The sequence below is a fragment of the Vombatus ursinus genome, unplaced genomic scaffold (assembly GCF_900497805.2).
Source record: "Vombatus ursinus unplaced genomic scaffold, bare-nosed wombat genome assembly UNPS02009878.1, whole genome shotgun sequence".
In the NCBI taxonomy this organism is placed as follows: Eukaryota; Metazoa; Chordata; class Mammalia; order Diprotodontia; family Vombatidae; genus Vombatus; species Vombatus ursinus.
In genome coordinates, this window is record NW_020949656.1 from 2,279 (window position 1) to 29,903 (window position 27,625).

Below are 27,625 nucleotides of genomic sequence, written 5' to 3' on the forward strand. Positions count from 1 at the left end.
CTCTTTCCATTCCGGGGAAGTGTGTGTGTGTGTGTGGGAGAGGGGCAGATGTCAAAGTAAGAAGATGTTAAGATAATTATTTTAAGATACACAAGCTGAACCTCCCTCTCTTCTTTGCTGAGGGGAAGGACCAAGGGGGTGGAACATGGCATAATATACCGTAGGACTTGACTGATGTGTTAGTTTTCCTTACTGTTAGTAGGGAGATTGCATTTCTTTCTTTTCTTTTAAAAAGTTCTTTGTTACAGGGTAGACTCTGGGTTGGGAGTATATAGGGAAATAAAGGTGATGTAAAAACGAAAGATATTAATAAAAACTAAAAAAAATACAAGCTGAGAGTTGGGCAGTCTTCCTCCTTCAGTGGTTGTAGCCACTTCTACTCAGGATTGGGTGTGGGTCATTGCCATAGAGAGGCAATGGGGTGTAGTGGTAAGAATGTTAAGTTTGGAATTAGACCCATCCTTAGTACCTATGTGACCACGGGCAAGTCACTTAGTCTATATCTACCCACCTGGAAAGTCAGGTTAACACCCTTACCTCACAGTGTTGCTGGAAGGATCCAAATGAAATCATACACTTTACAAAATTAAAATGAGATGATCAAAAGGATTTATAGTCTTCTTCGGAACTTCTAGTGTGGAAACTCCATAAGTCAAAGCAGATTGAAACCCATTTCTGACTTAGTAGAAGTGTTCTAGGGAATTGTCTGTGTTAAATGTTTGACCCAAGGTCACATAGCTAAGGTACTATATGAAGCGATATCTGAAACCAAGTGTTCCTGATCCCAGACCCAGCACATCATCCATTATGCCTCCTTGCCTCTGGAGCATATTACTGTCAGCTATTATAAGTTTATCGATTTAGAGCGCAAAGAAAGTTAAGAGGTCATCCAGTCCAATGACTCATTTCACCAATGAGGAAAAAGTAGAGAAAAGTGAAGTAATTTGCGCAAGGTCACACAGGTAGAATGCCCAGCTGCTTCTATTCTCCACACCCCGCTGCTTCTTGAACTCATTAAGAGTTAATTTGGGGGGAATGAATAAAGAAAGGGCCCAATAGGGGGCTCCTGGGTTCCAACGCGCAGCGCAGAACTCAAGTATCTGGTCCCGCGTGGGCGAAGCGAGGGGGAAGCCCAAGGGCGGAGCCAGGAGTGGGAGGCCCAGAAGCATGCATGGAGGCGGGTTCACAGAGCAGAAGCGGGGTCACACCTGGAGCCAAGAGCTCTCTAGAAGGAAGAGGGCAGGTTAGGAGGCGGGGCTACATGGAAGGAGGGACGTTCTCTTAGCGCTAGCCTCTCCCCAACTCTCCAGGACTCCCCTGTGGGCGTGTCGTCATCCAGCTCCCTCTGAGACACGCGTGGGCGAACCCTACCTCTGCTAAGTGGGCTGCTGAGAGGGGAGGGGGGCTGTCTTTGGCAGCCCCTCCCCCTGTGGGGGCCACGTGGCGGGCGCTTGCCAGGCCGCTGGGGGGAAAGAACGCAGCCCCAAAGGGACTGGGGGGCGGGGTGGCCCGAGCTGCAGCGCGGAGAAGAGCTGAGCCCCGAGCCCAGCACAGCAGCAGCGGCGTCGTAGGAGGAGAGGAGGAGAGGAGAAAGGGAGGGAGGCAGGCGCATGGGGCGCCCCGGCCCGGCCGGCAGCGCGCCCCACCCTGCCCGGCCGTGCTAATCCTCCCCCTGTAACCTCCTCCTCGAACTTGGATCTCTCTAAGCCAGGGCCATGCCTGTCATGAAGGGGTTGCTGGCCCCCCAGAACACATTCTTGGACACAATCGCCACACGCTTCGACGGCACTCGTGAGTAGCGGATGAGCGCTGCAGGGGCTGGGAACAGGGGGCAAGGGGCTGAAGTGACCCCAGGGTTGCCGGGACAGAGATTGCAACCTGTCCGGGTCCTGTCAGCCTGGGCTTAATGCAAACACGAGTGAAGGTGGGGATGGGGAGCCCAAGGGCACTGGAGAGGAGTCGCATCCCGAGACCTAGGGAAAGAGAGACTGAGGGTGGCCAGGTCAGAACCGGGCATCAGAAAATGCGTTGGACTGGGGCCACTTGAAGAGGCAGGACAAAAGCAGGGATCCTCTTGTGGGGGCAAGCAGTGAAGGGAGCCAGGAACACTTGGACTGTGGGTGCAAAGGGTCAGGAGTTGCTAGGGGTGCGGTAGCGCGGGGCGGGGATAGGGGAGACTCTTTGTGCAGCGGAGGTGGGAAAGGTCTTTTCGAGGCCCAAGGCTGCCCCCTCCCCTAAATCTCTGTTTCTCAACTCCAGCCCCCAAGGACTGAGTTATGGGGATGGACATGTGTGTGGGCGTGTGTGTGTGTGTGTGTGTGTGTGTGTGTGTGTGTGTGTGTGTGTTTGAATCTAGGGTGGGGGAAGTGAGGAAGGGGGGACGGGAAGATTAAAGATAAGAGGAGCTGAAGACTCGTCTGTGCGATGAGGACCCCAGTTTTTCCCTTCTTCCTCTCCCTGCCCCCACCCCCACCCCACCAAAAAAATAAAATAAAATCCCGGACTTCACCGGGACCTGGATCAGTGTAGAGGGAGGCTAGGACCAAGGTCATGGGCACCCTACACAACAGAAACATAAAACGAGAATCTCTGCCTTATTGATTAAAAGGGGGTGGTTGCACTCTGTAGTGAAGGAGAGAGCTCTCTTTTCACCCTAACCTTCTCACTACACCCGTCAGCATCCCACCAAGCTCGAGTTCAGGACCGTGGACAGCCACCCCAAAGCCCCTCCTACGTTTCCCCTTTTTCTTACAAAGCAGCTGAGCTGGCCCCTTCGGGAGGTTGGGCCTGGAGAAAGAGGGAGGGGAAGGAAAGTGGTACCCGAGGGCGGATGCGGAGCTGCTCGAGCCCTACCCCTCCCTCAGTTCCCCTCCTCCCGCCTCCCCAGTTTCCATAGCACCTATCACCGTGGCAACCAGCCCTGAGATGGAGGAAGGAAGCAGAGCATGGGGCCCTGCTCCTTTCCCCTCGCCCCCAGTACCCCTTTCAACTACCACCCTCTCTCCTTTGTCCCCTTATTAGGACTCTAAGAAGAGGAGAAGGGAGCTTAAGTGGGAATGTATAGCCTCTTGCCTCTACTTGGACTCTGACCCTATCTGAGCTCAAGCTGTGTTGGCCTCTCTCCTCCCATCCTACTAAGAATAGTCTGTTCCCCTCCCTCCCCAGCCCTCAGCCCCCATCCTGTTGTTATGGGGATTGGACAAAGGGGTGGGACAGTATCTAGAAGGGGACTCTTCAAATTTTGAACATCAAGGACAGATTTCCACCACCGTCACCACCCCAACCCTCCAAGTTTCTGTGATATAGTGGAAGAAGTCCTGGAGTCAAAAGATCTAGGTTCATGTCTGACTTTCACTAAACAAATGTATGACCTTGGGCAAGTCATACCTCCTTCTGGGTTTCAATTTTCCTCATCAGTAAAATGAAGTGGGCTGGACTACAGGCTCTCCAGGGCTTTAACATTCTAGAATTCTAAAAAACAACTGAGGTGGATTCTAGTTCTTTTCCCATATTTTATATTAACTTTGTGATCTTCGGCAAATCTCTCAGCTTCTCTGGGTCTCATCTATAAAATGGCGAGAATACTCCTTTTCCTGCCTAGAAACAAGCAATCGGACCAGATCCTCTCCCTCTAAGCCACTGATCAGGTTTCCCAACATGGGAATAATACCTGGGTCTCAATCCCTTAGACCAGTCTTTAGTTTCTTTATCTTAATGTATCTATGTCAAGTGCAGGGTTCAGAACTTGGAGGTCCGGCTCTAAGCCTTTTCTGGGACTGGAGAGATTGTGCAGTAGTAGCAAGAGCCTTGAATTTAGAGTCATTGGACCTAGGTTTGAATCCCTGTTCTACTTGCTTCCTGTGTGTCCTTACGCAACTTACTGAACCTCCCTGGGTGTCATTTTCTTTCTCTATAAAATAGTGGGGGGGGGGAGTAGCTAGATTAGATAACTGCTAACAGCTCTAAATCTTGCAATCTGTGATCCTATGTTTGTAACCCCAGATCCATCTTGAACCTAAAAGCTTCCTACCCTTATCCCCCACCTGAGCCTTTTTCTTCCCACAGACAGTAACTTCTTGCTGGCTAATGCGCAAGGTCCCAGGGGCTATCCCATCGTGTACTGTTCTGACGGCTTCTGCGACCTCACTGGCTTCTGCCGAACTGAGGTGATGCAGAAAACCTGCAGCTGCCGCTTCCTCTATGGCCCTGAGACCAGTGAGCCTGCCCTGCAGCGGCTACACAAAGCTCTGGAGGGCCGGCAGGAGCACCGAGCTGAGCTCTGCTTCTACCGAAAAGATGGTGAGAACTCTCTGACCCCCAAGAGACCTAGGATTGCCTAGTGGCTAAAGAGTCTGACAGATTCAGGAAGACCTGGATTAAAATCCTTCATCTGTCACTCATTAGTTGTGTGAAGGTGGACAAAGCACTTACCGTCTCTATGTCTTTATTTCCTCATCTATAAAATGGGGGTGATAATTAAATCTGGAGTCTCACAAGATTGTTGTGAGCCTCAAATAAAGTCATATGCAAAAAGTGCTTTGCCAACTTTAAAATGTTATGCTGACATCAGTTATTAGTCAACACACATTTTAAAAGTCAAGTCAATGCGCATTTATTAAGCACTTTCTCACTGTCAGTCATTGCACTAAGTGCTAAAGATACAAATACAAGCAAAAAGAAAGATAGTCCCTACCCTACACGAACTTAACTAATCCTAATTTTATTTATGTTTTTAATCTATAGAACAAGATATTTCTATTTTAATTTTTATTACATTCTATTATTCTCCAATCTCTGGCCATCCAAGAATAAGCCCCTGATTCACCTCCTTGGACCAAAGGAGAGGGTTATTTGGGGGAAGGAGATGTCTTGGGACTGATAGAGCCACCAAAGCTCTTTACCTATGATACCCATCTTTACTTTTTCTCCCCAGGCTCAGCCTTCTGGTGTCTTCTAGATATGATGCCAATCAAGAATGAAATGGGGGACGTGGTGCTATTCCTTTTTTCCTTCAAAGACATCACCCAGAGTCAGGGACGGGGATTGGGTCCTCCTGGAGGGAATAATCATGGTAACTGCAGCAGTTGGGGGGAAGGCAAGGAGAATGATGGGGTAGGAAGGAGACCGTGGGGAGGCCTACAGAAGGAAGGGAGGCCTGACGTAAGAAGTCTGACACTCTAGCTGTTGACCCAGGTTCACAGACTGTGCTTTCTCCCATCTCACTCTCACAGCAGAGAAGACTAGAAGCAGGAAAGGAGGCAGTTCAAGGCTTCGAACAGCCAGGAGACAGGGTCACACTGTTCTACACAGGCTTACCACCCAATTTGGCCGCCATGGTCAGGGCAATGTAAAAGCCAACAATGTAAGTCATCTCCCAGTTGCCCTAGCCTCTCCCAGTCTTTGGTTTTCAGATCCTGTGTTCCTGTCTTCCAATTGTTCCTACCACTCGGCTCTATAGCCTACTATCTGCAATGTACCCTGCTCTACTCATTTTCCAAATTCCTCTATTCCTTTTCCTGTGTCTCCCATTCCCCCAAATATCTTGTCTTCCTGTTCCCATAGCCCTATTCCTCCCCATTTCCCTACCTTGTGCTATCGCTGACTTGATGGGGTTCCTGCCCCCAGGGTGGGGGGAAGGGTCGTGACATCATCCCTTTTCTGTTATGTCAAAAGGGCAAGATACAAGTTATTGGCATTATCTACTGCTGGACAGTTTTACTTGATATCACTATGTGACGAAATTATTAGGTGGTGAGGTCCCTAAGGATAAGGCCCCCTTAGATCTTTGTCCTCCACTTAGCCTGTGAGGATTACAAGTCCCCTATAATGGAACCCTTCCCTTCCCCCTCTCCACTGGTTCCAGGCAAGTGACTATATTAGCTAATATTCTGTGCTGATCACTAGGACTACAGAAGAGGGTGTGATTACCATCCCTAGAGGGCTTCATCTCCTTCCACTGACACTTCTTAGGGCTGCACCTTAGAGTCATGTACTCCACTTGTCACCACCTCTCTTTCAGGAAAGCATCCCCACTTACTCCTCACACACTGGGAATCAGGGATTCTACCCTACACCCCAACCCGAGCATTAGGCCAGGGTGAGCAAACCTTCCAGCGAGCCCTCAGAAATATGAACAGCTCAATCCAAAAGGGGTTAATTTGAGAGTAGAAGAGAAAGGGCAAATCAGAGGAGCAGAGCTATAGAGCCAGGGCAGAGGGACTCTAACTAGGGTCACGCTGACTCAGAGACCTCTTTCTCTGCATTCTGGACAACCCCTAGCCTCTGCCTCCTTCTTCCCAGACCTCCCAGCCCCAGTCCCTCTACCTCATGATTTCCCTTGCCCCCTTCCTCCCAATGTTCCCCCAGCCCTTTTTCCCCCAGTGTCCCCCCAGCCCCGATTCCTTTTCCCCCAGAACGTGTTTGAACCGAAGCCGTCAGTGCCTGAATACAAGGTAGCCTCTGTGGGGGGGTCCCGCTGCCTCCTCCTTCACTACAGTGTCCCCAAGGCCCTCTGGGATGGCCTCATCCTCCTTGCCACCTTCTATGTGGCCATCACTGTCCCCTACAACGTCTGCTTCTCAGGCGCCGATGACAGCCCCATCACCACCCGGCACACCCTCGTCAGTGACATCGTTGTGGAGATGCTCTTCATCCTCGGTCAGAGCCCACCCTAGAAGTTTTTGGAATCCCCCACCCATGTCCAGACTCCAACCCTTTTTTAAACCCTCAGACCCATCTGTATTCCATTCCTCTCCTTGGTGTCCAGAATAGAGTTTGGCTCAGGACCCACCCCCTTCCCTAGGTCTCTGGGATCCCAGCATGGAGTGTCATCTCACCTAGAGAACAACCTAGCTGTAGTCCATCCTCATCATCAGTAACCTTTCCAACCCTAAAGCCCCAGTCACAATTCCCTAATGAGACTCTAGTTCCTTAACTCCTTGGTTAAAGTTCCCAGGACTGGTTAGGGGGTGGACAACATTCCTATCCTCCTAACCAAAAGAACTCCCTGAGTGACATTCATATTCTCTCCCTTTCTCTCACCAGACATTATCCTGAACTTCCGTACCACCTACGTGTCCCAATCAGGTCAAGTTGTCTCTGCCCCTCGCTCCATTGGCCTTCACTATCTGGCCACTTGGTTCTTCATTGACCTCATTGCTGCTCTGCCCTTCGACCTGCTATATGCCTTCAACATTACTGTCGTAAGTCACCTCCCATGGGATTCAAACTGGAAGTTCATACTATTCCCTGGTTCTAGTATCCTCAAATTGGGATCCAGTATCCTCCCCCTCCCTACCTCATATAAAACACCAAATGAGATCTTCAGATCCAGGTCTTATACCAATTTCTCTTGCTGAGGGGTTGGAAGTTTGCAAATTCACACCAATACTCCCTCCCAAGAGGAGTGTAGGGTAGCTCAGGTTTTCCTTCTCAATTCATTAACAGCTACTTAATGAATATCTTCTATGTGCCCAGAATCTTGTTAGATACTATACGAGATAGAAAATTAGTAACACAGAGTCCCTGCCATCAAGGTGTTTATAATCTATCTTGGGGTATGACATAGCGTGTAAAAGAGAACAAATAAACAGTAGTAGTGTATGAGTGGCATTGCATATGGGGGTTCTGAAGGAGAAATTCTCTTTAAGATGATCAGAGAAGTCAGTGTGGTGGAGGGGAAAGAACACATTCCAGTCTTGAGTCTACACTAACTAGCCAAGTAATGTATTCTAGGGCAAGTCATTTCTCAACTGTCTGCCTCATTTTCTGTTATATTAGGGGATTGGACTATGAGAGGCAGTGAAGTACAGTGGAAAGAATACTGCATTTGAACCCAATCAACAAGCATTTTTTAAGGATTTACTATGTTTGAGGCACTGTCCTATGAGCTGGGGATACAAAGAAAGGCAAAAACAGTGTCTGCCCCTTAAGGAGCTCACATTGTAATGGGGTAGACAACATGCAAATAATGACATATGCATATATATATGTATATGATGTATACTATACATAATAGATGAAAGATCATCTCAGAGACAAGGCACTAGTAGGTAGGGGGACTAGGAAAGGAGTCCAGTAGAAAATAAGATTTGAGCTGAATCTAAAAAAGCTAGGCAAAACCAGGGTGTGGAGGGGAGGAGAGACAGAATTCCAGGTAAGGGGGAGATCCAGTGAAAAAGCAAGGAATCAGGATGGAGCAGAGGGTTATCTCATGTTAGATTGCCCCCACGACCTATTTTCTCTGACATCTTCCTTTGAGAACCACCTCCTCCCTCTACTCCCAGGGATAAATAGAGGGGTGAGCAAATAGCAAGACCAGTTCTGGGATCTAAACCTCAAGGTCTTGCCCTTTGGCAGAGAAATAAGGTCACTCCAATTGGTTAGAACAGACAGGGTGGAGGAGGAGGGGCATGGGGTCCCTTGGGCCCCCCTCCATCTGAGGGGAGTAGGGTTGGAAGGTTGATTTTCTCTGCCTGCTGCACTTCCAGCTAGCTATAGCAGGAAGCCGCCTACACATACCCTGATTTAACCAGCCGCCAACAGGCTGTGGGCTTCATCTCCCAGCTCTGCACACACATGTGCATGCTCCCACACATGTGTGTGTGCATTGAACCCTGCATGAACTCTCATGCATGGATATAAGTGATCATGCTCATACATATCTTCAACTATCTGAAGGCACAAGTATATAGACATTTACCTACCCCTCTCTTTTGGCACCTCAAGACAAATGGCACAGGACTAAAAGAGTTAACCTGCCTTAGGATGGTGGTGCTGCAGCATTCTCCCCTCTTCTCTCCTCCTAGATTAGAAATTTGCTCCCCTGAGTTATGTGTTGGGGCCTAGAGGTTGGGGGAAGTTTGTACCAGCACCCTTGTCTGCTCCCCCCTTTACCCCCTGTATTTCACTTTAGGGTTTCGAAAGGGCAGATGTGGGTCTTTAACTAGGCAATTTCCTCCCTTTCCTCTCTCTATACCTGGCCCTGAGATACTGGAAGTAATTGTCTTGCCTAAAGGGAGAAAAGAGGAGCGGGTCCCCAAACTAGTCGGCCACCCATGTCCTCACATATCTGTACCAGCTTCTACATGTCTGCATTTGCCCCAGTGCATGTTATATGTGTCTAATCATAAGTGGCTCTGAGTTCCTTCAAGGGTGTTCATTATTCTCGTTCTCATCTAAGTGACTTCAGTGATATAGTGAAAAAAAAGTCTAGATTCAAAGGGGCTCAAATCCTAGTTGTCAGTTACAAGCTATGAGACCTTGGACAAATCAAATCCCTGGGCTGCACTAGGCCTGTTTCCTCATCTGTAAAATAAGTGGGTTATAGTAGGTTATTTCTGAGGTCACTTGCTGTTCTGAATCTCTGGTCTAATATGTTTGTGAAGCATTTCTAGTAGTCCAGGGGTTTCAAGCAAGGTTTTCATCAGAGGTTATCTCATCTTTTTCTTGCCTCTGGGGAGAATAGGTTCTTTCTGGAGGTCATAAAGAGGGAAGACTCTCTCTTGCTTTTTATCCCTCTCTTTCCTCATTCACTTTTCTTCTGCTATGGACAGCTACAAAATCCTAGATCCAGCTACAACACTTAGTATCCGAGAGCTGGAAGGGACATTAGAGATCATATATGAGAGGTCGAAGTCTCTCATTTTATAGAGGAGACTGGAGTAATTTGCGCAAAGTCACACAGATAGTAAGTCATAGAACTCAGATTTGAATCCACATTCTCTGACGAAACCCAGTAGTTTTTCAACTATACCACACCACTTCTCTTATGAGCCTTTTAGTCAGGGACGAGTCCCTTTCGTTCTCTGAGCCTCAGTTTCCTCACCTATAAAATGATGCACTGACTACCCCATAAGGCCAGTGTGAGGAAGGTGTTTTGTGAACCTTAAAGCACTATAAAAATGTAAGTAGTTATTATTATTGGGCAACTGGGTGGTTCAGTGGATGGAGTGCTGGGCTTGAAGTCAGGAAGACCTGAGTTCACATCCAGCCTCAGACACTTATTAGCTGTGTGACCTTGGACAGGTAACTGATCCCTGTTTGCCTCAGTTTCCTCATCTGTCAAATGAACTAGAGAAGGAAATGACAAACCACTCCAGTGTCTTTGCTAAGAAAACCCCAAATGGGGTCATGAAGAGTTAGATACAACTGAACAACAACAAAAGTTACTATTATTATTCCTCTATCTGACCATAACCTCCTATCTTTCTATTTCTCCCTATTCCTCACTCTTCCTGAATTTATTCTTCATCCTCAGTATGACCTTTGGTCCATATAGCCCTCAGTGTTCTTCCAAGTCATCTGCGTCATTTTCCTTGGACCTTTTAAACTAGGTTGGTGGCTAGGTGAGTAGAAAGAAGGGGACAAGTAGAGAGATGTTGTAAAGGGAAAAATGACAGGAATCCATTCAGTGGCAATGGAAGGAAGGAAAAAAGAAGGGAAGAAAGGAAGGAAGGGGGGAAGAAAGGAAGAAGGGAGGGAAGGAAGGGAGGAGGAAATGAGGGAAAAAATGAAAGAAACAAATATTTAAGTGTCTACTATGTGCCAAGCACTTTATAATTATCTCATTTGATCTTTACAACAACCCTTAGAGATAATAAGTGATATTCTGCTCATTTTACAGTTGAGAAAAGTGAGACAGAGGTTAAATGACTTGCCAGGGTCACACAGTTAATACATGTCTAAGCTAGGATTTGGACTCAGGTTTTCTAGACTCTAGGCCCAGGCACTTATCCATTGCACTACCTAGTTGTCTGTGGATTAGCTATGTTGGGTGAGAAGATAAGGAAAAAACTGAGGTTGTGCACCTGGGTAATTGAGAAGATGATGGTATACTTAGCAGTAATAGCTAAGTTCAGAAGAGGGGAGGATTTAGGGGGAAAGCTAAGGAGTTGTGTCTTAGACTTGTTGAGTTTGAGATGCCTATAAGTTATCCAGTTCAAAATGTCCAAAAGGGAGTTGGTGATGCTATATTTGCAGTATATGAAGAGTGACTAGGGCTGGCTTTATAAATCTGGGAATCATTTACATGGAGATGATAGTTGAATCCACCAGAGGTAATAAGATCACTAAGTGAGAAAGTATAGAGAGAGAAGAGAAAAGCATCCTGGACAGAGCATTAGGGGGCATCCATATTTAGTGGGTTGTGACATGATTGACGAACCAGTAAAGGAGATTGAGGAGTGGATAGAGCCTTAAGGTCTCCCATAGTTAGGAGATCAAAACGTGGATGATGCATCAAAGGAGACAGAGAAGATTGAGAAACAGCTGAATAGATAGGAGGATCAAGAGAGTGTGGCATTGGTAACTTTGGAGAAGACAGTTTCAATTGAATAACGATATCAAAATCCAAATTGTACCAGGGGAGAAGAGAATTTATTATTATCTTTTGTTTTGACATCATCTTGATTTCCCAATATGTCCTTCCCTCTACCCAACTCAGAGAGCTATCTCTTGTTACACAGAATAATGAGGTTTTTTTGGGGCGGGGGGCAATCAGGGTTAAGTGACTTGCCCAGGGTCACACAGCTTGTAAGTGTCTGAGGCTGGATTTGAATTCAGGTGCTCCTGACTCCAGAGCCAATGGATCTATCCATGAGCCACCTACCTGCCACAGAACAATGACCTCTTAATGGTCTTTTTTTTTTTGGTCCTCATCTTTCTTGTTTTCTCTACAGCATTTGACACTGTTGACTATCCTCTCCTCCTGTGTACTTTCTATTTTCTGGGTTTTCATGATATTGTCCTCTCTTGGTTCTCTTCCACTTATCTGACCGTTCCTTTTCAGTCTTCTGTGTTGCATCAACATCTTGACCCCCTAACTATGAGTGTAACTCGAGGTTCTGTCTTCTACTCTCTCTACACATTCCTGTGGTCATCTCAACATCTCCCATGCGTTCAAATATCATCTCTATGCAGATAACTTCCACATCTGTATATCTAGTCCTATTCTTTCTCCTGAGCTCCAGTCCCATATCATTAACTGCCTATTGGCCATTTCCAAGTGAATGTCCTGTAAACATCTCAAACTCAACTTGTCCAAAACAGAGTTCACTTTATTTCCTCTCAAATACTCCCTGTTTTTCTTCCATATTTTTGTGTAGAGCACCACTGTCTTTCTAGTAACCCACCCTCAGACTCATTCTCAACTTTTCACTTTCCTTCACACCCCATATTCAAGGAGCAGCCAAATCTTGTCTAATCTGCTTCCATATCTATCTCTTTCTAATTCCCTCTCTCCCTCCAAGTTCAGGCCTTCAATATCTCTCTCCTGGGTTATTGCAATGCCCTCCTAATTGGTCTCCCTGAATCAAGTCTTTCACCTCTTTACCCTCCACACAACTACCAAAGTGATACTCCTAAAGCACAGGTTTCCTGCTCAAAAAGTACAAAGGGTTCCCTATTCTAAAGCCCTAAGATGCAACACAGACTTCTCTGATTGGTATTTCAATCCCATCACAGGCAGGCTCTACTTTGTCTTCCTAGGCTAACACATTATCTCTCTCCCAAAACTCTGAGTTCCATTCATATTGGATTGACTTCTAAAAACACAGCATCTCATCTCTTGCCTCTGGGTTTTTGCATAGGCTATTCCCTTATACTTTTCCTTCTCTGCCAACCTTCAGTTTAGTGCTTAGGGGCTTTATTTTAGGTGAACAGGATATTCACTCCACAGAAAAAAGAGAGTAACTGGGTCTCCACTAGGTAGAATTAAACACTCAGCCAATGGAAAGAGGATGCTCCCATCCATGTGGTAGGGGAACACAGAATATCTTTTCCTAGAAGCCAGTCCCTGGTATCTTCCACTTGGATACCTCCATCTTAGGTGACCTGGGCATGCGTAAAAACCCCGTTACACTGGGAATGCACTCCCTTCTCACCCCTTACTCTTGGGATCCCTACTTTCCTTCAAAGCTCAGTTCAAGAACCGCCTCCCACATGCAGCCTTTCCTCATCTTCAAGCTGCTAGTGTTTTTATTGTTGTTGTTCAATTGTTTTTTAGTCATGTCTGACTTTTTATGACCCTATTTGGGGTTTTCTTGGCAGAGATATTGGAGTAGTTTGACATTTCCTTCTCTAGCTTATTTTACAGATGAAGAAACTGAGGCAAACAGGGTTAAATGATTTGCCCAGGGTCACATAGCTAGTAAATCTCTGAGGCTGGATTTGAACCCAGGTCTTCCTAACTCCAGGCCCAGCACTCTACCCATTGAGCCACCTACGTACCCTTGATCTCCCCACCCCCGTCCCACCCCCCACCAATATTTGTATTTACTTGTATGCTATTTATTTGTGTGTTATTTTCCTGATGGAATGTAATTTCCTTGAGGGCAGGGACTATTCCATTTTTGTCTTTTTACCCCTAGCACAGTGCTTAGCACCTAGTAGGTATTTAATAAATGCTTATGGCTTTAGTAGAGTCAGTATGATACAGTGGAAGGAACATTGGCACTGGAATTATAGGCCTGGAGTTCAACGCCTACCTCTGAAGCTTACTACCTGTGTGACTTTGGGAGAGCTGATTTTCTTGCTTGGGCCTTATTTTCTTTATCTGGAAAATGAAGGGGATAGAACGATATGACCTCTGTGGTCCCTCTCAGCTCCAGGATGGTGATCCTATGGCCAATTTATTATTACCATCTTATTCCTTCTATTGTAGCACTATCTTGTCCTTTCTGCTTTCCGAGTAACAAGCCAGACCGGTGCTGGATGGGATAAGGTGGGACTGGCAAGGCTTTACCTAGGGCCCCTGAGGACCACAAAGAGAGGTTGTACTGTCTAGGCTCAGCGTTTCACCAGCCCCTTTCGCCTTTTCTCCCCAAGACGTCACTGGTCCACCTGTTGAAGACAGTACGTCTCTTGCGGCTACTGCGGCTGCTACAGAAGCTGGATCGGTATTCACAATACAGTGCCATGGTGCTCACCCTGCTCATGTCTGTGTTTGCTCTGCTGGCACATTGGATGGCCTGCATCTGGTATGTCATTGGTCGAAAGGAGATGGAGGCCAATGACCCCCTGGTCTGGGACATTGGTGAGTGCTGGATTCCTGATTCATTCCTGATTCCTTGTCACCCCCAATGCCCTAACTAAATTTCTAGCCTGGGAAGTCCCCACTCTTCCACCTTAGAAATTTTTAGTCCCTCTAGAATCTCCAGCCAACTTCCTATGGGACCCTCTAAGTAACCCTTCTCAGGACCCTTGGACTGAAATAACCCAATCTTACAGGCTCTTCTTACTAGCCCTCTTAGCTCCATGAGCCCCCCCAAACCTTCACTTTCCCCATAATCTCTCCTAGGTCCCCCACCCCAGGGTAGTAGCTGAGGCCTTAGAAAAGAAGACCACCTCCACACACACCCTAGCCACAGTCCCCTAATTTCTGATGTTCCTCAGTCTTGTAGAGGGTTCTTAGATCATAGATTCAGAGCTGGAGAGAAACTAGAGATCATTTTGTCTAATCCTCTCATTTTACAGATGAGGAAACTGAAGTTAAGTGACTTGTCCAAGGTCATTTGGGTTTAGGATAAGCTTCAAGCTAAATTGTCCTTTCCCTTCATCATTACTACCCTGCCCAATGTTGTTGGTGGGTGGCATCACAGGTCTCTGGAAGCTGTTCTGTTTTCCTGTCTCCCATTGTAGGCTGGCTACATGAGTTGGGCAAAAGGCTGGAGTCTCCCTATGTGAATGGCTCAGCCATGGGTGGCCCCTCCCGGCGTAGTGCCTACATTGCTGCCCTCTACTTTACACTCAGCAGCCTCACTAGCGTCGGCTTTGGCAACGTCTGCGCCAACACAGACGCAGAGAAGATTTTCTCCATTTGCACCATGCTTATTGGGGGTGAGACCCTCTCTCTGTCCAAAGACTTTGGGCCTCTACTTTCCCTCACCTCCCCACCTCAGAAGTCTAAGAATAATTCACTCTTGCTTTCACTCTACTTGGCTCTATGACTCTTCAGTCTCTATGTCCTAGGTTAATTTTCTCCATGGGGAGGTCAAGGGGTATAACCCCATCAGACAACATGTATGTCAGTCAGTGGGACTTATAGTGCCTGAGCAGAAAACACAAAGTCTCTTGGGAGAGGAGTGGGGAAATCTTTAACGTCAAGGGGATTCTTTCTAGCCATGACCCACCCCCTTCACTTCTTTTGCTCCCAGGAAATTGCCTTCAAAGTAACCTGCTGTGGCCACCCTCTATCCTGAGAATGACCCCCACCCCTTGCCCTTAGAAGCCTAGTCTTGTCCCCACCTGACCCATTTCTGTCTCTTCTAACCACCAGCACTAATGCATGCTGTGGTATTTGGAAACGTGACAGCCATCATCCAACGCATGTACTCCCGACGCTCTCTCTACCACACGCGCATGAAAGACTTGAAGGATTTCATCCGAGTGCACCGCCTGCCCCGACCCCTCAAGCAACGCATGCTGGAATACTTCCAGACCACATGGGCTGTCAACAGTGGCATTGATGCCAATGAGGTAAGTACATTACCTGCATGCACCCTACCCCCTAAGTTCAGATGAGAAGCCAAGCTAGAATTCATACATGGCTGCCAAGTTTCTAAATCAAAGATGAGGGAGGTGTGGTGAGGTGGCAGTGGGTCCAAGAAATACCTGAAAGTTTAGTGGACCATCAGCTCTGTGTAAACTAGCAGTATGATATGATTTTTAAGAAACTAAGGAAAAAAATTAAAATACAAAAAAGAATATTTTGGGGCAGCTGGATGGCGCAGTGGATAGAGCACTGGCCCTGCAGTTAGGAGGACTTGAGTTCAAATCTGGCCTCAGACCAAACACTTGACACTTACTAGCTGTGTGACCCTGGGCAAGTCACTTAACCTCAATTGCCTAAAAAGAACAAAAAAAAAGAATCTACTGAAATCTTAGGCTACACTGAGAGGCATAGAGTCTAGGACTGGGAAGATGAGAGTCTCACTATGTTAAAGAGTAAGACTGCCTCTAAAACTTTGCTACATTCAGTTCCAGGCACCACATTTTAGGAAGAACATTGATAAGCCGAAGAGAATTGAGCAGAGGGTGACCAAGATGATGAAGAGTCTTGAGCTCATCAAATCGAGCCTCAGACACATAATACTTGCTAGCTATGTGACTCTGGGCAATTAACTCCAATTACCTCATCCAAAAAAAAAAAAAGAGTCGAGTTCATATCAAATGGAGATCTGTTGAAGTGATTGAGGCTGTTTAGTTGGAAAAAGAGGTTTAGGCAGCAAATGATAGTTGTCTTCAAGTATTGGAAAGGGGTATCATATGGGAGAGAGATTAGACTGGTTCTATTTGGCCCCAGGGAGCAGAATTAGGAACAATGGGGCAGGGGGAAGTGTAGAGAGACACATCTAGGCTTGAATTAGGGGGATAAAAACTTTCTAATAGTTAGATCTATACCAAAGTAGAATAGGCTGGCTTAGGAGGTAACGAGTCTCTCTACAAAGAGTATGGATGATCACTTATTGGGGAAATTGTCTAGCTCCAGGTTGGACATAGCCTCCAAGGTCCATTCCAACCCTAGGTTTCTGTGATTCTGAGTGAACACTGGTCATGGGCCCAGGTGATCATGGGGTATGGCCATCACCACTAAGTGAGGGAAGATGTCATTGCTGTTCAAGGAAATGGGTTGTTAGGGCTGAGATGCAGCAGAAGAGACTGGGGAAGGACTTCCGGGTGATCAGGGTTGGGAAGCAAGATCTCCTTCCTTATAATATTCCAGCATGTTGTGAATGAGTGTAGCAGCATGAGGGTAACCTATGCTTTTTATGTAGTTGCTAAAGGACTTCCCAGATGAGCTGCGGGCTGACATTGCGATGCACCTGAACCGGGAGATTCTGCAGCTGCCACTCTTTGGAGCAGCAAGTCGAGGCTGCTTGAGAGCCCTCTCCCTGCATATCAAGACCTCATTCTGTGCTCCTGGAGAGTACCTACTACGACGAGGGGATGCACTTCAGGCATACTACTATGTCTGCTCTGGATCACTTGAAGTCCTACAGGACAACATGGTGCTGGCTATTCTAGGTGAGACCCTCAGTCTTGGCTTCAGGGACTGGCATCTGGAGAATTCAAGGTGGTCACCTGGAATTCTTGATGACCATCTTCCTACTGACTATTCTCTCATTCCCACTGAACATCCCTCCAGTGACTCTCCTATTGACTATTCTTCAACTGTCTACCACTTCTACTGACCATTTCCACTCCTACTAAGCATTCCATCCATTGATCATTCTAGGCACTGACAATCTCTGATCACCTTTGATCATTCTGACCACTGGTCATATTCTAGCCTCAACCACTGACCATCTCTCACCCTCATTGACCATTCCATCCACTGATTATCCTCTACCTCCATTGATCATTCCAGCTACTGATCATTCTCTATCCCTACTGATCATTTCATCGATTAAATATCCTCTTTCCCCTACTAATCATTCCAGCCACTGACCTTCCCCCAAAACCACTGATAATTCCAATCACTGGCCATCCTCCATTCCCAGTGATCATTCCAGTTCCTGACTCTCCCCTACCCTCACTACTCAGCCTATACGTTGAGGATCATTTCAGTGACTGGCCATGCCCCTCAGTGATCATTCCAGCCACTGGATATCCCCTAACTCTGCTGATCATTCTAACCTCTGACTCTCCTCACAACTTCATTAATCACTCCATCTATTGACCACCTGACAACTTCAACCAAACACTGGCCATCAGTACTCATCTACTCACTGACCACTACCCCCTTTGACCATTCCTCCAGCTGATTAATGCTGTCCCCTCAATTCTTTCAATTCCATGCTCTAGCCTCCCTCATTGATCAAACACTGACCATCCAATATCCATGTCACTCACAGGGAAGGGGGACCTGATTGGGGCAGATGTCTCCGAGCCAGGACTGGACCCTGGGTTGGGATCAGGATCAGGCTTTTCGGGTTGTGTCCTGAAGACGGATGCTGATGTAAAGGCACTGACCTACTGTGGCTTGCAACAGCTGAGCGGTCAAGGGCTAGCTGAGGTTCTGCGGCTCTATCCTGAATATGGGGCTGCCTTCCGAGCTGGCTTGGCCCGAGACCTCACCTTCAACCTGCACCAGGGCTCTGACCCCCATGTATGTATATCATCTATCATGTTATGGCTCTTTCTGTCCCTACCCCTGAAACCCCTGCTTATACTGCCCCTCAGCAGGGATTCCCATGCCAGACTACTTTAAGACATGGCCACTCTAAAAAAAAAAAAAAGACATGACCACTCTGCAGATGTTCATATGTAGATATTGCCCCAGCATCATGCGTATTCATCATGACCCTTTGTCCTTGTTGCTCATCTGGCTGATCTTCTCCTATGTTTACATCCATCCATTCATTTATCAAATATTAACTGAGTGCCTCTGCCAGTGCTGAGGCCTTGTGCTAGGCAATCCTTGGCTGTCAGTTCCTGTACCTATATGTGGGATCCTATTTTTGCTATCCCTACCTCTTTATGGTTCTATCTTGTCATCTCCAGATCTTTCTCTATCTTCTTTTCTCTATCTGTCTCTCTGTTGGGGACCTCAGAGTTAGGGAAAAGATGTACCTGAGCCTTTGCTGTCAGAATTCTGCCCCACCCCCTCCCCAGTCTGACTCTGAAGGGTACTAGTTTGAGGGTGGGGGAAGAGCTGGGAGTTGGCCTGGAAGAGACCAAGGTGGCATCCCTCAGATGCTGACTCTCCTCCCTCTGCCCCAATCCCCACTGTGTCCTCTCCAGGGTCTCAGTCGCTTTTGCCGCTCTCCACGCCTTTCTCAGGTAACCTGTGCCCCTGGGGAGTGGGGCTGGACTGGGGGAATCCCCAAGGGCTCAGGGCAGGGAAGAGTAAGCCTCTTAAGGGCAGGGTCTATGTCATTTAAAAAAAATTTTGTAGTCCTAAAACCTAGCAACACACATATGCATATACACATATGCACACATATGTGTATATACATAAACATATATACACATATGTATGGATACATAGATGTATACATACATAGATAGAAGGTAAAAGGGTTGGGAAGTTGTATCTTTCTTCAGCCTTGCTGCTGCTTAGGACAAAATCATTTGGAAAGAGAGAAGCTCCTTCAAGCTGTAGAAGTTTTGGAGAAGGCTCCCTTACTCAGAGAAGGGGCAATCTTCTCTGTGGCCCCTGAGGCCATAAATGGCCCACTCTTCCTTTAGCCCCAGTCAGACAGCTTCGGTTCCTCCTCAGACAAGACCCTGCCATCATCCATCGTGGAGGCGGAAGGAGGCCCAGAGCCTGCGGGAGCCCCTCGACCCCGCCGGCCACTCCTGCTGCCTAGCCTCAGCCCTGCTCGGCCCAGAGGCTCCCTTGCCAGCCTTCTGGGTGATGAGTTGCCTCCATTCTCTGCCCTCACTTCTTCCCCTTCCCTATCTCCCTCCCCTTCCCCTGCCCTGGCTGGCCGGGGCCAAAGCCCCTCCCTTCATGCCCCCCTGAAGGGTCCCGCTGCCTGGAAGGCCCCTCAGCTGCTCATCCCCCCACTGGGCACCTATGGACCCCCGGACCTCAGCCCCCGGTGAGATGCCAGCCATCCCCAATCTGTCCTCCTCATTCCTCTTCCCAACTTTCTAAAGCTCTTTCTACTGTGTCACTCACTCCAATTCCTGAATTCTACTGCTGAGCCACTGACCACTTTGCAACATACCCCACCTTAGCCCAGCTTCGCCCATTGTCCCACTTCACCCATCTCCCAATGTGCCCTGTAGCCTCTCACTGCTCCCCACTGACCTGACCTTGTCACCCTTCTGTCCTTTCACTCTATTCTCTGCTTTTTCCACTTGTAACGACTGCCTTTCCCATCCCCATCCTCCTCCCCGGCTTCACCAGGGTAGTGGATGGCATCGAGGACTCTAGCAGCACTGGAGAATCTCAGAGTTTCCACTTTGGCCGGGGACCCAAGCTGCCTCGTCCTCGAAGACTCTCACCTCCCTCAGGTACGAGTCCAGCATTGACTCAGTTCAAAGCCCACCTTCTAAAAGAGGCTTTTCCTAGTCCCTTTTCATCCCACCCTCCATCCTCTGCCACTGGGGTCTTCTGTCTGAGATTACTTCCTGTTTTCAGTGTGTATATCTTGTATGTACATAGTTGCAGTTTACCTCCCCCATTAGAATATGAGTTCCTCGAAGGCAGAGTTTTGGCCTTTCTTATCTTGTAGCACTTAGCACAGTGTCTGGGTACATAAAAACTTGTTGACTGACTGATTGTTGAAGACCCAAGACCATCAATCAATCAATCAGTTAATCAATCAATCACTTCCCTATTCCTTGGATTCTTCTCACCTCCCTCCCTTCTCTCTGCTCTCCAGGGTCTTTCAAGGGCTCCCTGTGGTTTAAAAAAAAAAAAAGGGAAGGCTCCTTTCTTTCACCCAACCTTCTCCAATCTATAGGCCGCCCAGATTCGCTCCACAATGACCACCTACCTCTCCTTCCCCATTACTGACTTTAGGGTCTGGGCCCAACAAGGAACTGGCTGCTGAAACAGAGGAGATGAAGGTGAAAGTCTGCCGATTGAACCGAGAGGTAAGATAACCATAACAACTGGCATACACATGTAGTGCCTTAAGATTTGTAAAATGTTTTAAGGACACTTTTGCATTTGATCCTCACCACAACCCTGTGAGGCGGGTACTGTGGGACTTCTTTATCCATCTTATGCTGAGGAAACTGAAGCTCAGGGAGGCTGAACAATTTGCCCACAATTCACACAGTGGTGGAGTGAGATTCACTCTTTCCTGATTCTGAGTCCAGTGTTCTCTGAGATGTTTCCCTTGTCCAATTAATGGGAGGAAATGTATCCTTTTGAGAGACACCCCCCCCCCTTCAACTCCAAATTGGATAGACTTTCTGGCCTAGAGAGAGAAACCCTCAATTCTGGGGTATGGAGGAGGGTGCCTACATGCAGTTTGGGCCTCCTTCCTGTCTCCCATTTATCTTTCTAGACCTTCCTATAGCCTTTTCCCAATTTGAACCCAGGAAAGTAGAAAGGAGGGAAGGCACAGTAGGGAGGGGACAAGGAAGATAGGAAGGAGGGAGGTCATTAAGTTCCATGCTGATCAGGACCCCAGACATCCTGGGCCTTGGTTTGATATTCCAGGTATGGGAGAAAAGTCCTCCACTAGGCAGGTCTCAGACTCTGGATTAGGGAGTATGGCATGTCCCATTTGTCTCTGAGTTGTTGCCAGGGAGCCTTGGGATTTGGTTCCTTACCCTTGGGATTTGGTCACCCTCTCTGCTCTGGTAAACAGACACTATCCCCCAGGGGCTGGGGGTGGGGGTGGGAGCAGAAAAAAAGGCCTGGCAGCACTTGGACTCAGCTGTGCCCTTTGCCTGGGACGAGCTTCCTGTCACTCAAGCCATGAGACAGGCAGCCAGAGTTTGCAAGACCGAGTAGAACACTGTGTTGTTTTCAAAAGATGAAGCTTTACAAGTACATGTCACTCACCTCCAGGAGGTAAGCCCATCAGACCCATCCTAGACCCTTTCACATTGTTTATTATGGGATTACAAGTTTGTAACTGGAAGGGACCTTTGAGTCAGTCAACAAGCATTTGTTAAGTGCCTACTATGTGCCAGGCACCATGCTAAGCACCAGGAATACAAAGGATGGCAAAACATAGTCCCTGGCTTCAAGGATCTCACAGTCTAAAGCAGGAGACAACATGAAAACAAGCATATACAAATAAGATATATTCAGAATAAACTGGGGATAATCTCAGAGGGAAGGCACTAGCATTCAGGGGGATCAGAAAAGACTTCTTAGAGAAGGTGAGATTTTAGTTGGGAATTGAAGGAAGACAGGAAGAGAAGAAGAGGGAGATTATTCCAGGCATGACGGGGACAACCAATGAAAATGCATGGAGTCTAGAGATGTCTTTGTTGAGGAATAGCAAGGAGGCCAGTGTCACTGGACTGCAGGGTGTGGGGGGGCATATGTTAAGGTATAAGAAGACTACACAGGTTGGGGGGGCAGGTTATAAAGAGTTTTAAACATCAAATAGAGGATTTTATACTTGATCCCGGAAGTGTTAGAGAAATACTTGTTGTTGAGTTGTTTCAGTCATGTCTGACTCCTCGTGACCCCATTTGGGGTTTTCTTGGCAAAGATACTAGAGTGGTTGACCATTCCTCCTCCGGCTTATTTTATACATGAAGAAACTGAGGCAAACAGAGTTAAATGCCTTGCCCAGGGTCACAAAGCTAGTACATGTCTGAGGTTGGATTTGAGCTCAGGTCTTCCTGATTCCAGGGCCAGGGCTCTATCTACTGTGCCAGCTAGCTGCCCTAGAGAGATAAGGGAGTATACTAAATGCAAGGGAAGAGTAACATAGTCCTGCAGATGACCTTTGAGGTTATCTACCTCAACTCTTTCATTTTACAGATGAGTATACTAAGGTCCAGAGAGTTTGTGACTTGCCCAAGGTCTCAGAAGCACTAAATAGTTAGAGCTAGGATTTGAACTTAGATCTTCTAATGATAATAATAATAGTAGTAGTATTAGTAGTAGTAGTAGTAGCTAATAGTTAAATAGCACCTTAAGGTTTGTGAAAGGCTGTTAACTTATTTGACTCTCCCAACAACCCTGTGAGGTAGGCGATATTATTGTCTCTATTTTACAGATAAAGAAATTGAGGTTGAGAGAAGTTAAATGACTTACTCAGGGTAGCACAGCTAGTATGGGGCAGGATTCCAACGAAGGACTTTTTTTTTTTTTTTGGCAAGGCAATCAGGGTTAAGCGATTTGTCCAAGGTCACACAGCTAGTAAGTGTCAAATGTCTGAGGCCAGATTTGAACTCAGGTCCTCTTGACTCCAGAGCCAGTGCTCTATCCACTGAGCCCTGTCCCTACCAACTCAGGACTTTCTGACTCCAACTCCAGTTGACTCTAAATTGAGGACTTATCTCCCTCCCATCCCCATATCCCCATCATGTCATATTGCTTCTTGTTCTATTTCCAAACCTTTGCAGAACCTCTAGGCCCCCAATAACCCAACAGTGCAGGCTCATGCTGGTTTCTGCCTCCTTTCTCATCAATCATAGCCACCTTTCATTCTCTAATATCACCCTTATGTACCATCTCTGATGCCATCTTGTCCTCCGCAGCCAGAAAAACTAACATTTCCCTAGAAGTTATTCTTCAAGGTTCCATGGTTTCAGCAGTGTGTGGGCTCTCCCAGTGATAAAGATGACAGTAATTCTTTGTCTTAGCAGATAGGTCTTCACAAATTGCTATGGTTAGGAAAACAAGCAAACAAGCAATCTGTAGTCAACTTTTCATTTATCTAGGCTGGTTCTTAGACCATGGATACATTATCCATCACTGGGCCCATGCTTAAACCCTTTCCATCTTGGGAAATTTTTGTGATCTGAAAGCACAGACATTTTTCTTTTTTATTATTAATTAGTTAATTTATTTTTAGTTTTCAATATTCACTTCCACAAGATTTTGAGTTCCAAATTTTCTCCCCATTTCTCCTCTCTCCCCACCCCAAGATAGTATGTATTCTGAATGCCCCTTCTCCCAATCTGCCCTCCCTTCTCTCACCCCCACTTTCTCTTATCCCCTTCCCCTTCTATTGTCCTGTAGGGCAGGATAGATTTATTTCTATACACCTTTGACAGACATTTTTCTTTTTTTTTATTAATTTCTTTTGATTTATCAATAATCCCTTCCATAAGCTTTTGAGTTTTAAATTTTTCTCCTCCTCCCTCCCCAAGACAGCATGCAATCTGGTATAGGCTTTACATATACATTCCTATTAAACATATTTTCACATTAGTGATGTTGTAAGGAAGAATTAGAACCAATTGGAGGAGCCACTAGAAATAGGAAAGAAAAGAAAAGAAAAGAAAAAAAATAGCAGATAGTATGCTTCGATCTGCATTCAAACTCCATAGTTCTTTCTTTGGATGTGGATAGCATTTTCCATCATGAGACCTTTGGAGATGACAGACATTTTTAAAAAGGCTTATTAAATTGATATTGTTGAATGAATTTTCTTATCAGTTTGTGCTGGCTTAATTGGCATTAGCTAGTTCACAAGAAAATTTGTGCACCTTTGGTTTTCATATTGTCCACATTTCCTAAGGTATCTCTTCCCTTCCAGAAGAGCCATCTTTTATAACAAACAATAAAAAAGGGAGGGGGAACAGTTCAGCAAAACATAGGCAACGTATTGAAAAAGTTGGGCTTTATATGTGGTGGTTTCCAAACCCTCTGCCAAGAAGCCTGGGGAGAGGGTGGGTGAGGAGGGGGACAGAATGTTTTCCAGTCTCTCTTTTGGTGGCCATGCTTATTCAGTTTTGCTTGTTTTGTTATTATCATTCTTCCTCTTTGCATTGTTGCAATTATTGTGTGTTTTACTTTACTTTGCATCCATTCTTATGTCTTTTCATACTTCTCTGAATTCATTATATTCACGGTTTCTTTCATAACAAGAATATTCTACCATGTACCACAACTTGCTTAGCCATTCCCATCCATGAGAATCTACATTGTTTCCAATTCTTTGCTACTTAAAAACATTGCTACAATAAATATTTTCTTTTAAAAGAGGCCTTTTTTATTTTTGCTGTGGGCCTTCTTAGGGGTATATGCCTGGTGGTAGGGTCTCTGGGTCAAAAGTTATGGGAATTTTAGTCAATTTCTTTGCATGATTCCAAATTAGCATAGCCTTGTAGAATTCAGGGTGAGTTCCATAGTAGAACATAAGAAGAGGATTTTAGTAGAGGCCTAGAGTAATAACTATATTTTCTGCAGATCACCCACCTCAACCAGGAAGTATCTCAGCTCAGCAGGGAACTTCGTCACATGATGAGTTTGCTTCAAGCCTGGCTGGCAACCCGGACCCCCTTCACAGACTTTCCTGTTCCCGCTGGGCCTTCTACTCCTCCATGTCCCCCGCCAAGACCTCTCTGTGTTTCTCCGTTGTTTACTGAGCCATGCCCTGGGACCCAAGATACCACATGTGCTGAGGTCCACTGTCCCCAAAGTTCTCCCCCAGCTGGACTGAGGGAATCAGAAATGGGGACCTCTCCCTGGGGCTCCAGGCCTGCCACACCAACCCTACAGCCCCCACAGCCACACCCTTCTAGCACTGCCTCTCGGCCTGCCCTGCTAGGACCATCATCTGGGCTGGAAGTGCCATCTCCACCTGCTGGTTCCATCTTCCCCAATGGCTCAGCTCCACTCCAGAGCACCAACCAATATCACTTTCACTCTAGTTCAGACACTTTCCACTGACCACAGTTTTGGGGCCCAGGCCTATCCAGTGGGGGCTTGGGTCACCCCACTGGGAGGGTTTGGGTACTTTGCCTGCCCACTACAGGGTCAAAAGCCACTGGCTGGACTGGTCATCATAGGGTCCTCTGGACTTCAGAGGTGTGACAAATGGTGGTGAACCCTGACCCCACTCCCTCTTTCATCCTTTCCCTCCTGCCCCCATACTCCTGGTGGAGCCATCTGAGACAACCGTGCCCAGTGGGCATGAGACAAGGAGTTGTGCCTTCGTCAGACTGGGCAGAGGAAGTGCCCTTCTCCCAGGTGACCTGAAAGCAGGTAGGGAGGAGTGGTGGGAAGGTGGGGGTGCAGGGAATGGTGAATGAACAAGGCTAGGTTAAATGGGGAAGACTCCAGGGGCAGAAGTGAAAGGTCCTGGAGGTTTTCCTGCCTGGGGAAGTGAAGTTTGAGGAAAGAAGCAAACACTAAGTCTTAGGCTGGGAGTCTCCTAAGGCACAGCTGAACTCTTCTATTGGACAGACAATAAGGACCTAAGTGGTTTCTGTCTCTTGCTGAAACTGTAACAGGTATGAAAAGTTAGATTGCAGGAAGGACTTCCTGCCCAGGGGGTTAGGAATGGCTGAAACAGGGAGGGAGGGAAATGAGATTTTTCTCTTGAGATCACTTGGTGAGGATGAGAAACACTCCCCTGTGCCCTCACCCTCTGAGCTGGGGAAAGCAGGGGATCTGAAGTCTTCAGTCGTGATGAGAGATCTCCAAGCACATATATTCTTTAGGCATCATACAGCCTAGGCTGAGAAGATTCATGGGATTCTAGATTTAGAACCAGAATGGACTTTTGAGGTCACCAATTCCAACCCTCTCATTTTACAGTTGGGGAAACTGAGGCTTGGTGACTTGCCCAAGCTATTACGTGTTTGAGGCAGGATTCAAAATTTAGTCTTCCTGACTTTTAAATATGATGTTCAGTCCAATACACCACCCTGCCCATCCAGGGATCAAGACAGAGATTCCCTAGGGACAAAAACTGTTACCCATCTGAGGGGTGAGAAAAGGAGTGAGGGAAGCCCCCCATGGGCCCAGCAAAGAGGAGTGTATATACTCTTTGGCTCCCCTTTGCTTACTGCTTTAAAGGTTATAGAGTATTTTTCTCATAGCTCTCTGAGAAGTAGGTAGTATTATGTCCCCCTTTCAAGAATGAGGAAAGATTCAGAGACAAGATAGTGACCAGTGTGATATAAAGTATCAGAGCCAGGATTCAAATTCAGGTCTCTTGACTACTAAGTCCAGTCCAGTTAACACCCCTTAATGATATCAACAGAGCTCCAGGCTCTATTCCCCCAAATTGACCTTGTCCTGGAATAGAGTAGTGTTTGGGGGGCTGGCGAGGAGGGAGGAACATCCACTAATTAGTACCTTTCCCTGTATCCTCTAAGTACATCTTTAGCTCTTGTCGCATGTGTGTGTGTTTTATGTCTCTTAGGTTCCAGCTCAAGGTGACCAGTCTGGCTGTGGACGACCCTTCAGATATTCCCAGGAACCACCCTTTCCAAGCTCTCCACTCCTGACCCCTTCTCCCAGTTCCCCAACTGTGACTCAGCCCATCTACCTCCCTCCCTGTTCTGTCTCACACTCAGGGTCCCCTCTCCACATAAACCATTCCTGCTCCCTGAGCATTGGGCCATATCCTCTCACCCCCTATTCTCCTCTAGAGAACCTTCTTTTTCCTCTCTCTGGCTCTCATAGGGGAAATAAAATTCTCTTTATTTTTGTAGCTGTTGGACCTGGTTGTTTCTTGGGATGTATTGGGAAGCTCCTAAAGCTCAGAGGAGGCAAGACAAGGAGGGCACTGCAAAGGCCCTCCCTAGGGCCCCTGTTGCCATCTCTAGGAGGAGCAAAGGCGCCAACCTGCCTGGCACAACATTCATGACACCAGTGGCCCTGGAGGGCAGGGGGTGGGGAATCCTTAACAAGTGCTCCTGGGACCCATTATAGCATCTAACTTACCTCCCCCTATACAGCACTTGGGAGAGACAAAGCCTTGTTCCCCGCCAGTCCAATAGACAGAGAGGAGTAGGAAGGGGGCTCTGTCAGATGGGATCATTCCCCTTCCCCTTGTAAAATCCACGCCCCATTCTCATTGTCCCCAGTGTTGAAATGCAGCTGTGTCTGAGAAGGAGCATGTGTCATCTGCCTAGGATCTTCTGTGTCTCCCATTCTTCCCCACTCCCACCCACCTACTGGATATTTATAACTTATACCCCTCCCAACCCTCCACCTCCACACTCCTTGTCTCTACCTTCCCCTTCATCTTGGGGTGGGGGCGCCGATTCAGTGGCCAGATGGTGTTAGAGATGGGGA

General features: G+C 47.0%; 1 protein-coding gene across 1 annotated transcript; it reads left to right on the forward strand.

Moving 5' to 3' along the window:
• The first annotated feature begins 1,715 nt into the window (after nt 1-1,715).
• Nucleotides 1,716-26,904, forward strand: LOC114036526 (potassium voltage-gated channel subfamily H member 4-like). The gene is made up of 17 exons (XM_027853020.1): nt 1,716-1,791; nt 4,066-4,299; nt 4,934-5,071; nt 5,232-5,362; nt 6,414-6,657; nt 7,045-7,202; nt 13,825-14,032; nt 14,638-14,835; nt 15,275-15,474; nt 16,773-17,022; nt 17,853-18,106; nt 18,742-18,780; nt 19,189-19,544; nt 19,856-19,962; nt 20,474-20,547; nt 24,785-25,582; nt 26,748-26,904. Exons 1-16 carry the CDS (start codon nt 1,716-1,718, stop codon nt 25,265-25,267), a joined length of 3,150 nt encoding a protein of 1,049 aa, XP_027708821.1. The 3' UTR covers nt 25,268-25,582; nt 26,748-26,904.
• The last annotated feature ends 721 nt before the right edge of the window (nt 26,905-27,625 follow it).